At 41.7% G+C, this 17,377-nt stretch overlaps 1 protein-coding gene across 5 annotated transcripts in view; it reads right to left on the reverse strand.

Moving 5' to 3' along the window:
* The window catches only part of LOC119649361 (nuclear receptor subfamily 2 group E member 1-like), a 33,223-nt gene that overhangs the window by 8,132 nt on the left and 7,714 nt on the right, over positions 1-17,377 (reverse strand). For 4 of the 5 annotated variants that reach the window (XM_038051499.1, XM_038051507.1, XM_038051479.1 and 1 more), the window contains exon 2: positions 14,030-14,318. In XM_038051499.1, the coding sequence (XP_037907427.1) occupies positions 14,030-14,282 (253 nt within the window). In that variant the 5' untranslated portion in view covers positions 14,283-14,318. Of the gene's footprint in view, positions 1-14,029; positions 14,319-14,372; positions 14,400-17,377 lie in introns of those variants that run through there. The other variant, XM_038051493.1, reaches the window with a different exon arrangement.

Consider the following 17,377-nt stretch of genomic DNA (forward strand, 5'->3'; position numbering starts at 1 on the left):
CTACCGTTCCAATATGGAAAAAGAAAGAAAGTTCAGCAGAGTGTGCAAATTACCGTCCGATTCGATCGAGACATCGATGAAATAATCGCGAATCAAGCGGTGTTTGCCAAGAACTGCGGAGCAACGACGCAATACATGCTGCGGTGTTACTCATGGAGAAACACAGTCATGACTATCGCCCTCCCTATATTGCATTTCTGCATCTAGAGAAGGCGTTCCACCGTGTGCTACAAAAATGTATCTGGTATGCTCTACAGCAACACCTAGTGGTAGAAGAACTGCTGCGCTAAGTTGAATTGCTCTATCGCAATCCAAAGAGTAAAGTTCGAAATGTGGAGGGTATATCAAAACCGCTTCGTGTCTCTATGGCCCAGAACTGAGCGACTTAATTATCGCGGGTCAATGCTATCAGCCAATGGTGAACTATGTTATTAAATTGCTTCACGTGTTAGAGCAACCTGGATGAAGTGCGTTCCACAACTGGTGTTCTTTGTGATCGATGTATCAATCAACGTCTCAAATGCAAAATTGACCGCAGTATCGTCCGCCCTGTCCCCCTCTATGGTTCTGAGTGTTGGTCGACTATAAAATGATATGAACGGCGTCTTGTGATAATGAAGACGAAGATGAGGATATCCGTAATCGGTTTGGGGTTGGACCAATAGTGGGAAAACTACGAGAGAGGTGTCTTCGATGGTGTGGTCACGTAATTCGCGCTCAGAAAAATTCATTTGCTAAGATTGGTGTCGAAGTCGATGTCCACCATGCCTAGTTTCAAAACAATTTGCAGGTTTTGTGCATTTCCTATATAAGAATATATAGGTGTAAATTTGCCCCTTTCGCACCTAGCTCGTAATGCTTATGACTTTAGTATATCAGACTATTCGCTTTAGTATGACACTGACATCCAGGTTTAGATTAGAGCAAATTTGCACATAACAGACTACTTTAAGTGAATTTACTCCATACCAAGACCATATTTTAAAAATTTACTTGCAACTTTAGAACTAGTAATTTGGATTATAATGTGGAACAAAATACTGAAAAATTTGGTAGAAATCATATTATTAATAACAAAATCATAGTAGGGCAAAGTTGTCCCTTTCGCGCAAATTAAACATACTATACCTTAAGAGTAGCCTAAAATGCTAAATGTGAAGTAGTTATAAATGGAACCATTGTGCGCGGAAATATTTTTACAGAGAAAACGGAACACCCTCTTATCTTCTTTTTCTTCAGCCTTTATCTGGTTCACAAGTGGGGTCGGCTCGTCGTGATCGTTTGCGTCATTTTGCTCTATCAAAAGTCTGATCTGGATGCAATCATGAGGGTTTCAAATCCCCATCCAGCGTATCAAGCTGCCGTTGTTTCGACCTTTTGGTCAACTTCGATATTCAGACCAATCTTGGCGAGTCAATTCTCGTTAGCGCAAATTACGTGACCATACTATCGAAGACGCCGTTCTTCTGGCACTAAGTATTGTCGTAGAGCATACCGGATGAGTTTGTGTAGCACACGGTCAAACGCTTTCTTTAGGTCCAGAAATGCAATGTAAAGAGGGCAATGCTTCTCCATGAGTAACCGCACAGCGTGTATTACGTCAGTAGTTCCGCAGTTCTTGACAAATCCGATTTCGCTAATACGGTTGTCAAGAATGCGTTAAAAATGTTCATGGTATGGGACCAACATTGACTCAAATAATCATCTTCTTGGCTTGAGATTTCGATCTTCCACAACTGTACACACTACAATATGCCGACTGAAAGGGATGGAATACTAATGCTGGCGTCAGCCGTTGGGAATCCATGAATAGTATCACCCTCATTAAATCTACCTAATTGCTGGTCTATGCTAACAATATTGATATCATGAGGACTTACGTTAAAGGAAATTCGTCTCCAGATTGAGCAGAGGGCCTAGTATCTAGGATTGTGCATCAATGAAAATGAGATCACTTTTATGATGACAGCAATGGAAAATACAGCGTTGAGGAATTTAAATGACTCTAATATCTGGGACAAAGAAAAAGAGGAGGGATTCCGCGTATGGTTATTGGCAGTCAATAGAGACCACTGGAAAAAGTCATCCCGGATGCAAATTATAATGCAAGAGACAACATCCTCTTCAAGTCCACCGAACTACGGCCTACGCTGGCTATTGACATTATGGGAAGAACAATTCGAGATGTTCAGTCTTCGTTTATCCAGGTCGAGCAGGCCCGAGATCTGGAGCTGCACATTAATGAAGGCAAGACGAAGTACATAGTGGCAACGTCAGCGCCAGAAACGAAAGAACAAACAACATCGAATTACACTGGTCCAACGACGTTAACAGCTATGAAGATGAAATCCGCGCACGGTTGTTGGCTGCCAACAGAGCCTATTTCAGCTTACAAAAACTGTTTCGCTTGAAATGTCTCACCACAGGGTCAAAGCTCTTGCTGTACAAGACAACGATCTTGCCAGTCCTTATGTATTCCTCGGACACCTGAGTTCTTAGCAAGAAAAACTGCGAACTCTTGACCGCGTTCGAGAAAAGAATCCTCCTACATGACGATTCCGTAGCTTACGTAACGAAGAAACCTATGAGCGATACCACTATCGCCAGGTTGTGGATGAAATCCGGCTCAACAGGTTGCGTTGGGCGGGTTACCTAATCCGTATGGATGAAGATGATCCAGCCCGGAAAGTCTGGAAGGGTCTATGATAGACAAAGATGTAGAGCAAATCTAAATGTTGTCCGTCCTATAGCTCTCTATGGTTCGGAATGTTAACCGACTATAAAAGGCAATGGACGGCATCTTGCAGCAATGGAGACGAAGATGTTGCGTTGGACTAGTGTCGTGACATGTTTTGATCACATCCGAAATGAGGATATCTGTGATCAATTGCACCGATCGTGCAGAAAATTATGCCAGAGGCGTCTTCAATGGTATGGTCACGTGATTGGCGCTAACGAAAATTCACTTGCCAAGATTGGCAAGAAGAGAAAAGTCCGGCCGGAGCAACGGTGGCCTGATATGCTAAACGGGGATTGGAAAGCCTCGCGATTGCATCCAAATCAGGCTTTTGATAGAAGCAAATGGCGCAACCGATTACGACGAGCCGACCCCGCTTGTGAACGAAACAGAGGCTGAAGAAAAAGAAGAAGAATTGGTGAACATCGCCGAAAAACCGGGATGTCTGGAGTTCGTTACTAAGGCAGGCCTTGACTGGATACCGACTATTGCGGCGTTTATAATGATGAATAGAGATCACTTCAGTCTAACAAAATTGTTGTTTCTTTATAGAGCCAAAGCGCGCACAAGAACATGACGATTGCGTGGCTGTAATGCCATTAATAGTATCAGAGTTGAGGTAGGCGGGTAATTGATCTAAAGGGCCGGAAAGTTTACAAGGGCAATATTTACGGTAAGAGATGACGAGGTAGGCCCTGACTTCAAGAGAGTGATGCAAGCACACCAAGAATTTGTTCGGGGTAATAGACTGGATGACATTAGTTCAGGATTGGATATCTAGAACTTTTGATTACTGATGAAGCTGCACTATTAATCTCTACGCGTTGGTTTGCGATAGATGCTGGCCTAGATGGAGCGATGTTATTATAGGCTTGGACGCAGGTTAACTTTTGTATCGAATATCGAATAGGAGGACCTTAGCGCAAAACCAGGATATTTGGAGTTTCCTTACTTAGCAAGAACTAGACTGCACACCGGTCATTACGCTGCTGAAGCTGATGATAAGAAGATACGATTTCTTTTATTTTAAAAACCATAAGAAAAGTTGTTAATTTTCTTTGTCCTGGCGCGGTTTAATTCCATTATCCTTTTTTGAAAGGATTTCCTTCAATAAATTAGTCTCTATATTTGGCTCTTATTGTGCTAAAATATTTTCTACAGCTTCTATTCATTGAAAGGCAATTTTATGTAAACCATCACAATTTGGATTTCCATAGCGTAGCCTATTGCCACCTACGAGTATCTACTATGAAGAAATACGCACGTTACCATTTATGTATATTGTAAATCGCCACGCAAATGCCATTTCTAATAAACCAGTGACAAAACAATTTTCTGTTAACTTGTGCAACCAGAACTACCTCGTCCTTCCCCATCAAGTGTGACAACCATTATGAATGGTTCAGAGTTATGTGAACAAACGTATGGCCAGGACATTGTCAAACAAACGCAATACGAGTTAAAGTGTAAAGTGGCCTCCGTATATTTTTTATTTGCACAACAATTGGTACTTTGACAGCGCTCCATGGCTGTGGAAAATGGGGTGAAACTCGACCCATTATAGTATTCCTTCATTGATAAAAACCCTTGGATTATTTGTATGCACCTTTTTGTACACTCGCAGGATATTGGTGTGAGTAATGCGGTGACAAGAGTGTGGTCTTTCTTGACAATGAATTGATACTGAAGGGGTCGTGGTCGAAGTTAAACATGTGAAAGTGTCAGCTGCCACAATAGATATCAATTAGTAGACCAGCACGATTGGTATTTAGAGAGTTTCCCCGTTTGTATTGCCTTTTATTTGATACAGACATTTTTTCAGATTTGATCAAACTTGTATTATGGAGTGCTGGAGAACGGCGAATGTCATACTAAAGCATTCTTATTAAAAGGACGCTGAGAAGTCCTCATATTGAACACACTTCTTTTCTGAAAATGCATCTTTATATACCATTTATGAATGCATTATGTAAATACGTATATGCATGTTTCTGTCATGTCATTTTTACTGCTGAAATAATTACCTAAGCAACACTTCAATATTATCCTTGAATACGCTAATATGTTAGGCTAAAACTATTTTTTCCAATTATTTTTTCTGTAATTAATTTGGTATTTCGAAACTGTAAGTAACAGTTGCGGAAGCTTTTGGGTTCTAGTCAAGATGATTCTAAGCCTTTCTTGGAGGTTAGGAGGATTTAAGGCAACGAATGATGCACTATTGGCAGTACAGAAGGCAGTTTTCAAAAAAGAAACACCTAACATTAGTGGAATTGAAGAAATGGTAACGACCTTTTTCCCAAAATAAATTGATTATTGCCATCGATTAAGGGACATCCAAATTATGATTTGTGTGCCTCAAACCGGTACATTATAAAAAAAACTTCAAGCATAATTTACATTCGCATGCATTTCGCCCCCGCCCAAAACAAAGGTTGGAAATGCATTTAATAATATGCAGCAGAGCAAGCCTATGAGAAGCAAAAGGTAACTGGTCGTCTTTGTAATATCAGAAAATTACTGTATTAAAATTTGAAAATATTTAAACGGAAATGGATTTTAGAATATTGGAGAAGTTAACCGGTGTTAGTCTGAATGGCCATGTAATATCTGGGCGATCCATGAGGTAGATGGGGAAAAATAGTCCTTGGGGCAAGTAGTTACAATTATAGTCACCGGTCAGTCAGTGTTGCAGTAGTGAAACTCTTTTGATTGGAGGATAAAAAACTCACCGGAAGTATTCCTTACTTGTACTTAACGGTAGATATAAACTTGTGGCTGGCCCAGGCGAATTTCGACGTAAAACATTATTCATGTCTCATGAAGGTAAAGAAGCTCGTCCTGCCTAACTTGACCGAGCATTTGGGTAAAATCGGTTGCATATTCTAGACTTGATTTAATTACAATAAGATGACGGGAGTACTGAGTACCATCTATAAGATATTCTCCACTATCTTGCTAGGCCGGATAGCCCCATACGCCCAGAACATCATTGGCCCATACCAAAGAGGTTTCACTCCAGGCAAATCAGCGACAGATCAGATTTTCTCTCTGCGGCAGGCGATGGAAAAACTGTTGGAATATGGACAACAATTGCACCATCTGTTCATCGACTTTAAAGCCGCCTATGATAGCATAGCCAGGGTAAAACTGTACACGGCCATGAGAGAATTCGGTATTCCGACGAAATTAATAAGACTGACTAGGCTGACCCTGACCAATGTGCGAGGCCAGATAAAAGCAGCAGGATCACTCTCAAGACCATTCGACATCAACAACGGTCTACGACAAGGGGATGCGCTATCATGCGTCCTCTTTAACCTGGCCCTCGAGAAAGTGATCCGTGATGCTGAGGTGAATGCAAGAGGTACGATCCTCTTCAAGTCCACCCAACTACTGGCCTATGCTGACGATATCGGCATCATGGGAAGAACCATCCGAGACGTACAAACTGCCTTCATCCAGATCGAGCAGGCGACAATCGGCGCGAGATCTTGGGCTGCACATCAATGAAGGCAAGACAAAATATATGGTGGCAACGTCAGCACCGAAGACGAATCAACCAACAACATCAAACCGCACTGGTCAAACACAAACACGAACAAGAATAAGGATAGGAGAATACAACTTTGAGACCGTTGACAATTTCTCCTATCTAGGGTCGAAAATCACAACCGATAACAACTATGATGATGAAATCCGCGCACGGTTGTTGTCAGCCAACAGAGCCTATTTCAGCTTACAGAGACTGTTCCGCTCGAAACGTCTCACCATAGGGTCAAAGCTCTTACTGTACAAGACTATGATCTTGCCAGTCCTCATGTATTCCTCGGAAACTTGGGTTCTTAACAAGAAAAATTGCGAACTTTTGGCCGCGTTCGAGAGAAGAATCCTCCGAAGAATTTTTGGCCCCCTACATGAGGATGGACGATTCCGTAGCCTACACAATGACGAAATCTGTGAGCGATACCATGACCGTCCGGTTGTGGATAAAATCCGGCTCAATAGGTTACGGTGGGCGGGTCACTTAATCCGTATGGATGAGGATGATCCCATCTGGAAAGTCTATAAGGGCAATATCTATGGTAGAAAAAGAAGACGAGGCAGACCCTGCCTAAGATGGAGCGATGGTGTGGGCCAGGACGCCAGACAGCTTTTAGGGATATCGAATTGGTGGACCTCGGCGCAAAACCGGGATGTCTGGAGTTCCTTATTAAGGCAGGCCTAGACCGGATACCGGTTGTTGCGACGTTGATGATGATGATGATGATGAAGATGACGGGACTCTGGAGAGTATTCATCTCCCCCCTGTGGCACTGCACTTTTATAAATTGGTTAACTTAGTTTCAGCAGATACGAATGCTGACAACTACATACAGTCCAGGAAAGGTTTCCTAAAGCCCTTGCTTGAGCATTTGATGGGGAGATATTCTTTCGTTGATAGTAGGAGCAGTGGTGAAGGGTTTGTAGAGTTTAAAACTTGCAGTGTCTCGAGTTGGCAGCGTTATTTTCGAGCGCAGGTGCTGCCATAAAGTCAGCTTCATTCAGGAGTTGTCTTTTGGCTCTACATACGGGGTGCGTCTTCATCTACTAGGAGGGGCAGGGCGCTATTGCTCCTAAATTCAATACGTGCCACTTTTAAGACCCGGCTATCAATCAGTTGTGCAAATCTGTTTTTGCTTCATACTGCCCCTCGTGTCCAGTTGTTCGGAAGCACCAAAGAGTAATCTTAAGCACTACGTCATCATTTAAAGTACAATGTTTTTGCTTCTCATTAGTTTCAGAAGGTTTGGGACAGCGTCAATAAGGTGGTGTATATTTTTTTTGTGGTGGGGAGGTGTAAACATTGTAGAAAGACTCTTCAGGTTTGATTCGAATGTCTCTAGATGACGCCCAAATTGGAGCGAATGTAAATGGGATTTTTATAAGCTAGAAATCACTCTCATCTCTCCAACCCTGCTCTATGGGGCATCTAAGACAATTCGGAGAATCAATCGATCTCAAGACGTGTACTGTCTATAAAAGGCTTTATGTTCTATGAGAAAATGTGTCAGTTGGCAGTCCATTTCTCCGTGAATTCACGACTTCATTCTAATCGCATGTCTTGTTCTGTGCTAATCTCCATTCGCTTTCTCCAGATGCATTTTCCGCGAATATAGGGAATCATCGCAGGAGCCTCGGACAAGATGGATTTCAGAACAACGAACCCGGCTACGACAACGGAATAACGATCTGCGCATTTTCTCATGGAACGTGCGCGCCCTGTACAGACCGAATGCTGCTGAGCAGTTAGCCGATACCCTGTCCCAATATAAGGCTGATGTAATATCGTTACAGGAAATGCTTTGGACAGGGACCGATTTCCTGGAGAAGAATCACTACACCATATATTATAATGGCCATCTAGCAAACCATGTTCTCGGAGTAGATTTCTTAGTCAGCCAAAAAATGAAACCTGTTGTTATCGGCTTTGAAAATATAAGCGAACGGCTATGTACTCTGCGTTTGCGAGGTAAATTTAGAAATATAACCCTCATTAACGTTCACGCCCCTACAGAGGAAACTGAAGAGTCGAAGAATGATACCTTTTACGAGGCAGTAGAGCGAACCCTCGAAGCCTGTCCGAGATATGATACCTAATTCATACTTGGGGACTTTAACAGCCAAGTAGGGACGGAAGCCATATTCCGGCGATTCGTCGGCTGCCATAGTTTACATCAAAATACAAATGATAACGGACACAGCACAGTAAGAGGATATCCTAGAGATGAAGCATCCAGAAATGAAAAATGAATCGCCTGAAGAACGTTATTATACATACGCCCGCAGACATACTTGGCCCCAGCCGCAAAAAGAGTCGGAACGCGTAGTTTGACGATGAATGTAAGCTACCAATGGAACGGAAGAATGTTGCACACCGAGTAATGTTGCATTCTCAAAGAACGCGGGTACGCGCGGAGACTTCGAGACACGAACTCCGTCGAGCGGAGAAGCGACTTCACAGACGGAAAAAGGAAGCCTGGCAGAACCAACAAGTTTGTGAACTAGAAAAGTACAAGGAGCAACGGCACCAGGCGCGGAAGTTTTACCAACAAGTCAGCAGGATGAATCCTTACACACCTCAATGCTCATCCTGTCGAGACAAAGAGAGAAATCTGATTTCCGACAGAATGGGCATATTGGAGCGATGAGTTGAGTACTTTAATGAATATGGACATCAGTTGCATCATCTTTTCATCCACTTTAAAGCCGCTTATGATAGCGTAGCCAGAGTATAACAGTACACGGCCATGAGAGAATTTGGTATCCCGACGAAATTGATAAGACTGACTAGGCTGACCCTGACCATTCTGCGAGGCCAGATAAAAGCAGCAGGATCACTCTCAAGACCATTCGACATCAACAACGGTCTACCACAAGAGGATGTCCCATCATGCGTCCTCTTTAACCTGGCCCTGGAGAAAGTGATCTGTGATGCTGAGGTAAATGCAAGGGGTACGATCCTCTTTAAGTCCACCCAACTATAGACCAGTAGGTGACGATATCGACATCATGGGGAAAACGATCCGAGACGTACAAACTGCCTTCATCCAGATAGAGCAGGCGGCAACTGGCGCGAGATGTTGGGCTGCACATAAATAAAGGCAAGACAAAATATATGGTGGTAACGTCAGCACTAAAAACCAACCAACCAACAACATCAAATCGCACTGGTCAAACGGGAAGAATACAGATAGGAGACTACAGCTTTGAGACTGCTGATAATTTTTCCTATCTAGGGAAAACCACAACCGATAATAGCTACGACGATGAAATCCGCACCCGGTTGTTGGCAGCCAACAGATCCTATTTCAGCTTACAAAAACTGTTCCGCGCCGAAGGGTCAAAGCTCTTGTATGTGTGTATGGTGGTGGAGAAGCTGCAGCTTCTGAGCACTCAGATCGTGTTGGCCCATTGTACTCGCCACCCCCGTCTGACGGAATATTTCGAATTCGTTAACGTATCGCAGGATTTCCGTTAGTGGATGTGATGCTACCCGTCACAATTGGAGAACATCGGCACCAAAGAACTGAAGCCTCATGCGATCATAGGCCGGGTATTCACATAGCAAATGCTCAGTGGATTCCGCTTCCTCATTACAGGAGGGATAGTAATTGAGTAATTCCTATTCTGAACATATGTCCAGCTAGTGAATTATGGCCAGTCAGAATGCCCACAATACACCTGCAAGTCCTCCTGCTTTTGGACAGGATAAACTTTGCAGCACGCATGTTCGGTTCTAGCAGGAAAAGTTTTGTGTGTCGAGCAGCATTTAGGCTCTGGCGCCTGTCATTGTGGGAAGCTTGTTCCCAGTTGTTGAAAACAGACTTAGCCAATGCTACTGATACCCCAATTGCTGATTCTGGTCTCGGCATGGGGGGAGATTGACCGGAATCCAGGCTTGTCTGTTCCATTTGATACAACCAATCCTGACCAAATCATCTGTGATTACGAAAATTGTTTCTTCTTCTAGGATGAAAAGTGTGAAAACTTCATTATGCAACAAATTCTGCGGTAAAGAATACAGAACCGAAGCTTGCGGTATCTCCTTTTCTGTAACCATGTTCACTCTCTGACTTTTAGCTTCGATCAGTCTCATCATATATCCAAGAACACATATTTCAAACAACACATATTTGAAAGTATGTTTCACGTCTAGTGTTAATAGGTCGTATAGGTTTCCAGAACTGACTGGGATTCTAGCTTGCCACAGCGTGTGAATGGGCGTACCGAAGCCCATAATAGCATTTAGACAAGTCCTTCCTATTTTCAAAGATGGATAAAGGCTTGTTGTAGACGATCTTTGCCAATGTATTTTCCATTGTGCACAGCAGACAGATTAAGGCCTATTATGTCTGGATAACAACACCAATTTAAAACTGAGTAAGAATTCGAAGCTGGAAGTAAAGTCCGCTATATTTGCGATCTATCACCGAGACTTTTCTTTCTCGTTATCGATAACGTCCTACATGATGCCTTGTACAGAGAATGTGGAGGGGTTCAATATCTGATGATATGTTTTCTTAAAAACTTTATTATAGTGATGACACATCTTACTCTCTAACCGATAACCAAGACTTTGGTCAAATCGCTCTGGATTTGGAGAATGATGCAGGGTGAGTCAGGCTGAAGTTGAATACCGACAAAACCAACGTTCTCCGTATGTTAAGTTTCCGTACTCTTCCTTTCAGCCTGTGCAAATTAACTTGCAGTATAACTAGCAAGTTCCGAGATTTTGTCAATTCTTATCATTAGCACTATCAGATCAACAGAAACTAAAAAAAAAGTAAATTGCTTTTAGGTATGTAAAAAGGGCTGAGAAATACACATCTAGGCAAACTGTCAGTAGCGATAGACACTGCTTATGCGGTCCTTCACATTTGAACACCGCCTGTAAAGGAGAATCCAACATAGAAGGAAGCTTCCAAACGAAAACCGAGACAATAATTCACCCATCACTGATAAGTATAGTAAACTCCAGGTGAGGAATCGATATCTCTTCTGGGAGTGATGGGTATTAAACAACATTATACTCTTGAATCCCTAGCGAATTGATTTTGTAATAGCGCTGAACACCCGAATTACAATCTCTGGAAGACGCAAAAAATCCATTGTCAGAATTGAGAAAACAATAAAGGTGATCATTCCAGCATTAGAGAAGCTTTGAAGTGAGGGTCATGCTTTGGGAGAGCTCTTCTTGCAATGTGCCAAAGAAGGGAACAACACCATAATGGAACTGGTGGTGTGGGCTGCAAAAGTATAAGGGAAAGTTCCCCAGAAGATTAGATTAAACGATCATCTTGAAGACGCTAACTTGCTCCAGGCTACATTGATGTTAAATCGGGTCTTAATCGAAGGGCTTACCTGGCAAATAAGTCAATCCATTTTTATAGACAAGCAGGTATACAGGGTAGCATAAAGAAACTACAAACTATCTGCACTTTCTAGATAGTATCCAAAATCAAATCTTTCCAGCAGCGGCCATACATAGCCTTTGATCTAAAGGTTGGAGTGCCACATGTAAAATAGTATCTACTGAGCTAGCTAAATGGGCATTTAACTCTTTCCATAGATACGAATTTGCACGCCTAGATGACATCATTCCTGCCTTAGTAATAGAAGAGACAGATGACCTCATTCTTTCCTTTATATTAAAAGGACTGAAAAAACTGGTTAATCTGTTCATTTGTATTTTGGATAATAATTTCTTAGGTGGCCGCTAGTATACCTACGAGAATGACGAATTCACAAAGGCAGCACTTACTTACGCCAAAAACCAAGAAAGCGATATTTAAATTCGCTTTTCGCCCATTTACGGACATCAAAGCTGTCTTCAACCAAGCCTCGTTCATAGTATGAAATCGGTCCGCTGTTAATTAGCTAAATTGTTCTTATTCTGGAATGGAAGAAAACCCACATTACGATTGGAAGAAAGTATATTAAGGCAACAGAGGGGGGGGGGGCTCTTTCCTTTGGTATAACTCCTGGTAATGCACTGTTTTAGTTGCTAAAGGAGTCTAGCCTAGACTGTCTAACGTTAGTACCAATCGGCAAATTTGCTGGCACAATATGTGACTAAATAAATGCAACTCCGTAAGGGTCTTCACTCCGGTGGATGCTACGAAGAATGGAGCAGTTATGGTTGCTAGAGACGAGAAGTAGAGTAGCTAAGGGCTCAGATGCCTGATGAGAGTAGCCCGGGGTACTTAAAGTTTTTCTAAATCTACCATTTGTGGTAGTTGTGGAGGCTCACATCACTGAATAGCAAAATTCTGAACTAATGTTGGTAGGTGAGAATCTTCGCGAAAGACCTCGAGGTTATTATATTCACTTATTTGTCCCTTAAGAAGCAGATCACAAATGGAGAGTGTGCGATGGAGTCGTCTTTTCCTTTGGAAGGCAATCTCAGATTCGCAAAATGCAGTGCGGTAGAGGCAGAAATCTGTCTAAGTAAAAACTTTAGAGGGCAGTAGAATGGACCCAGTATAGAATATTCCCTGTCCTGACCTAACCTAACCTCGAGGATCTTGACTTTGCTGACGTACTATTGTTACATAAACTTGGTGACATGAACTAAAAAGTTGTGGAACTAGTGAACGAGAGAGAGAAAGTTTTTGACCATAGACAATAAATTCTATGGAACGGATAAATGCGTTCATAGAGGTAGAGGATGATATGGTAGTACGGATTAAGACAACGAGTGAATCAATTGACTGTTCTCCTTGCATTTTCCAGACTAGGAAACATTTGAAGATCAAACACACTGTTTCTAAGTCTTGAAAGTCCTATGCCGCTCCCAAATCAGGCGTCCAACAAAAGACATTGAGCGCCAACTGTGGTCTTTTGTGTAATGCAATCTAGCCCTAATTCAGTGCCTGCTGAGAGTAACAAAAGCCTATAGCTGTCAACGCTGCAAAGTAAAATTAAGGTGGATTTTCAAATAATGGATGGCTTAGACATATGTATTTTACGCAGGCAAGGTAAGGAAATTGTCGAGCAGACAAAGTAAGGAAATCGTCACGCAAGCAACCAAATGAAATCCACTGGGTGTAAGAAGAAGCTACCGGTTGAGACCAACTCGGAGTAGAAACATTCATGACGAGGCGGGCGGAGACATTTTGTAGACTCTTTAAGTTCTTCAAGAAATATGGATCTGTACCGATTCCCGACCCATTCTCTCCTTTGGCCTGTAATTATGAATTCATCTCCTTTCCCCTATTTCTCTTATTTACAGAGGTCTTGAGGTTTAAATTTAGCGGAAACATCTACATTGACGAAGACCGGTTTCGCTTATGCTTCAGCTAGGAAAACACTCGTGAGGACTTAATTTTAAGATTAGTTGCTTCAATTTCTTAGTATCTCGATTTTCTTAGAGGTCCTTAGAAGTCCGACACTTTTTATTTAATAAGTTAGTAAGTTGTGTCCGCATGGCTTAATGGTTAGAGGATAAAGCGGTCGTAACAGAAGATTGCGGTATGCATTTTACTCGAGGAAAATGGACTTCTATCGTCGGTTGAATGTTGGATACCAGCCAGCTGAACTGACAATTTGTAGCGGAATCAGAACTTTTATTTTATTTAAGATATGTAGTTTGCAAAGATGATGTTCACCCTTGTGAATGCTTGGAGCTTTGTTCTTTTCGTTGACTTTATCAAAAGAATTTCAGATTTTAATATGAGGCACACACCACTGTTATTAACAAATAAATTTTACAGAACAGAAATTTATATTGCATTGTTCCAACTTACATACCTTCACGTCTCATATTCACCAGCAAACACTTCGAGAATCGGCATGCTTGACACTGATTCCGTCGCATAACATCAATCATACATTTGCCACCCTCCTTGCAAACATATTGCAGGTTCCTTCGAATACTGCGTTTAAAAAAACCACGGCATCCATCACAGGACGGTACTCCGTAATGTTTTCCCGAGGCTCTATCCCCGCACACTTTACAGAGAACCTCTTTTCCGGATGTGGGTTTAACATCGTTTGCGAGCATTTTCACCGGAATCTTTTCACCTGTGCCTCAGGTCACCTGTAAGTGAACAAAGGATTAGAGAAGTCAATTCAGTTTGCATGTCAGGCATACGCATATGAGTCCATGTTACAAAGATAAGTGAGCGGAAAATAGTAAATGATTGAATTGCGCAAGGGCCAGAACACGCGTCCATAATTAGAAGCAATTACGGCTATGACTATTACAAGATTCTATAATGTTGACCAATTTCGACCTCGCTGGGTGAAAAATCATAAGGTGCAGGCCAGTGGGGTATAAACTAAGGTCTACGAATTTCTAAAATTGTGGTGATGTGGTTTTTAATGGAAATGCAGCTCGAATAATATATTAAGGTCATCCAAAGGCGCATTATCACTTACTTAAAATGTTCGATTTAGAAAGGTAGTATCTTATTGTAAGATATGGAAAAATTTGGATTTCTAATTTTTAACATATTTTGCCAGAAAATAACATCCTTAAAATCATCCCTGTATTGGTCGCGTCCTACATGGAATGATCCACTGGTTGTTTTCTTCCTATTCGAGTGAAGACTTGGAAAGAAATTAGTGGTTGGAGCCCCTTGTGTTTAGCCAAGGGGTTACAGTGTCGACTCCACTGATTTTGTTGTATAACTTTTGACAACCACTAAACTGATAGGAACTCTTTGTACACTGTGTGACCCGGAACATATGGTCCGTATAATTTTCAACGTTCATGTTGGGGTGACATGTAATAACCGTAACAAGGATTTGAAATTCAGGGAGTGAGTTACTCGTATATGTGTATTCGGAAAAGGATACTTTGGGAGATGGTAAAGAAGTGTGGTTTTCTGAAAAGATGCTGAAGGTAGAGTGTACTTTTTCGCGTTGTCACTTCACTGTTTTTATTTTTCAATATTGGATATGGACATCATCGTAGTCAGTATCTATTGTTATCAATCAATTTTTATTGACAACTTGATGAATAATGGAGGGAAGTCAAATGACTTTCAAAAAAAAAAATGAAAAATATACAATTGATTGGCCGAATTTTCATGATGGTGCCATTGAGAAGGAAAGCATAATCAGTAGAAAGAAAGTGAATAAATGAAATTTACAAGATATGTTCCAGCATTACAAGACTCAGTATGTAAATTATTTTTTTAACGTTCAAAATATCTTTATTGATAATATCATCTAAAAAACAAACGGTCAAAGGCTGCCGATTGTTGGCTGAGGGAATCGCATTCAGAAAAAATAACTAACAGCTATCCTCTGGTAATTACAATTCTAATAAAATCGTTGAGTTAGGGAAAGATTATGTTAAGTGTATGAAGGAAGGATGGTAAAGTGGTTTTTGGTCTGGGTGCAGCTTCACATGAATGGTGCTTGTTCGTTGCCGGTTATTGGATATTTTCAGTTCAAACATAGAAGCTTGATGTTGAAGGATGCATTCTTGCAGATACCCTCCCATGAAGGATCGAAGGTAAGACAAGTTTTACAATTTCACGGTAACTGCTTTGTCAGTTGATGTGTGCAATTAATTCCAGCCCATACAACCACTAATGGGTGAAGTCACAGGAGCCACTCTCAACATTTATAAATATTATATGGTTGCCATTTGCTCCTTAGTGAGGTATAGCGCGCTGACAACACCTGCGCGCCGTCGTATCCGGTCTACTGAAATGTGCTCCAACACCTTCGACTACTTCCTGAGACGACCGAGCTTCTCGTCTACTGTTCTGCGCAGGTGCTCTTGGGTGACCCATTCGCTGGTTATCTTGAGCCTGCGTTGCGTAGCCAACACTGCAATTGTAATCCCTCCTTAAAGTGAGACCTATCCACTGTCGCGTGTCCGAATAGCTGAGTGGTTAGAGGACAACGCTGTTGTACGGAAGGTCGCAGTTCAAATCTCACTGGTGGGAATGAAATTTGTATCGTGATTTGACGTCGGATACCAGTCGACTCAACTGTGAATGAGTACCTGAGTCAAATCAGGGAAATAATCTCGGGCGAGCGCAATGCTGACCACATTGCCTCCTATAGGGTGCTGTAATCCTGTAGTGTGCCGTTACGTTCTTGAATGAAGTGCTCTAACACAATTCAAGGCCCTGATCCAATTGGATTGCTGCGGCAACGATTATTATTATTATCCACTGTCACTTTCACCTTCTGATCATATCGCCCACGTGTCCCTGTCCAATATTTCCCGTGCATTGAATATTTTTAAGAATCAACTTATTACGAAAAATAGTCGATACTTGGGCGACATCTTTGGCAATCGCAGGGTTTGCAATGATTTCAACAAAGTATATAGATCGCTTTTTCCTTAATGGATTGAGTGGTCCTGAATCCGCCATGCTCGACAGACCGCACTAACTGTCAAGAGTAACTTACCCCTTCCTCCTAGTGCATGGACCACCTTTTTTGGAAAAATACCTGCTTTTTGAAAAATTGGTGATGTTATTCCCATCATGGCAGAAGTAACTTTTCCAACACTGCCTCACCTCCGCCCTGCCGAACAAAATCATGACCGAAAGCGACTACAGTTGTTGTTGGCTCCCAATATATTAATTCAACAACTGGACATGAGTAAGCATTAAACCTTAGCTGAGCTGAACCTAAACAATTCCCTTTTTGTTTAAAGATTGAGTAATCCTGAGGCATCCATCCACTTGCATCAATTTCTGAGTGCCCTTATTCGAAAACTTTAACAAAATCCTAGGATTATTATTACAACAATTACTTTTCTATCACTATATTACTGGCAACCGGACACTAGGGAAATTATTTTTGTTAACCTGGAGAGGCTATTTAAGGTTTTGTGTAAAACAAAACCTTATTAAAATCGGTTTACTATCTATTTGTCCGAACGGTCTCCATACATGCAAAAAGGGGGTGTACATTTTTTTCACTAAATATAGTGACGTGGGGTATCAAATGAAAGGTCTTGATTAGTACTTTCCAAAGCTGATAATTCTGACATTTGATGTAAAAAAGGGGAGTGTGGTTGCCGCAAAGGGGTTATTTCTTTCACTGATCTAGTCTTAGAAACTAAACAACCCAAAAATCTCGAAAAAGGTCACTAAATTACTACTACTATATGGGCTATGTCTAGGT

This window comes from Hermetia illucens, chromosome 1 (assembly GCF_905115235.1).
Source record: "Hermetia illucens chromosome 1, iHerIll2.2.curated.20191125, whole genome shotgun sequence".
NCBI lineage: Eukaryota > Metazoa > Arthropoda > Insecta > Diptera > Stratiomyidae > Hermetia > Hermetia illucens.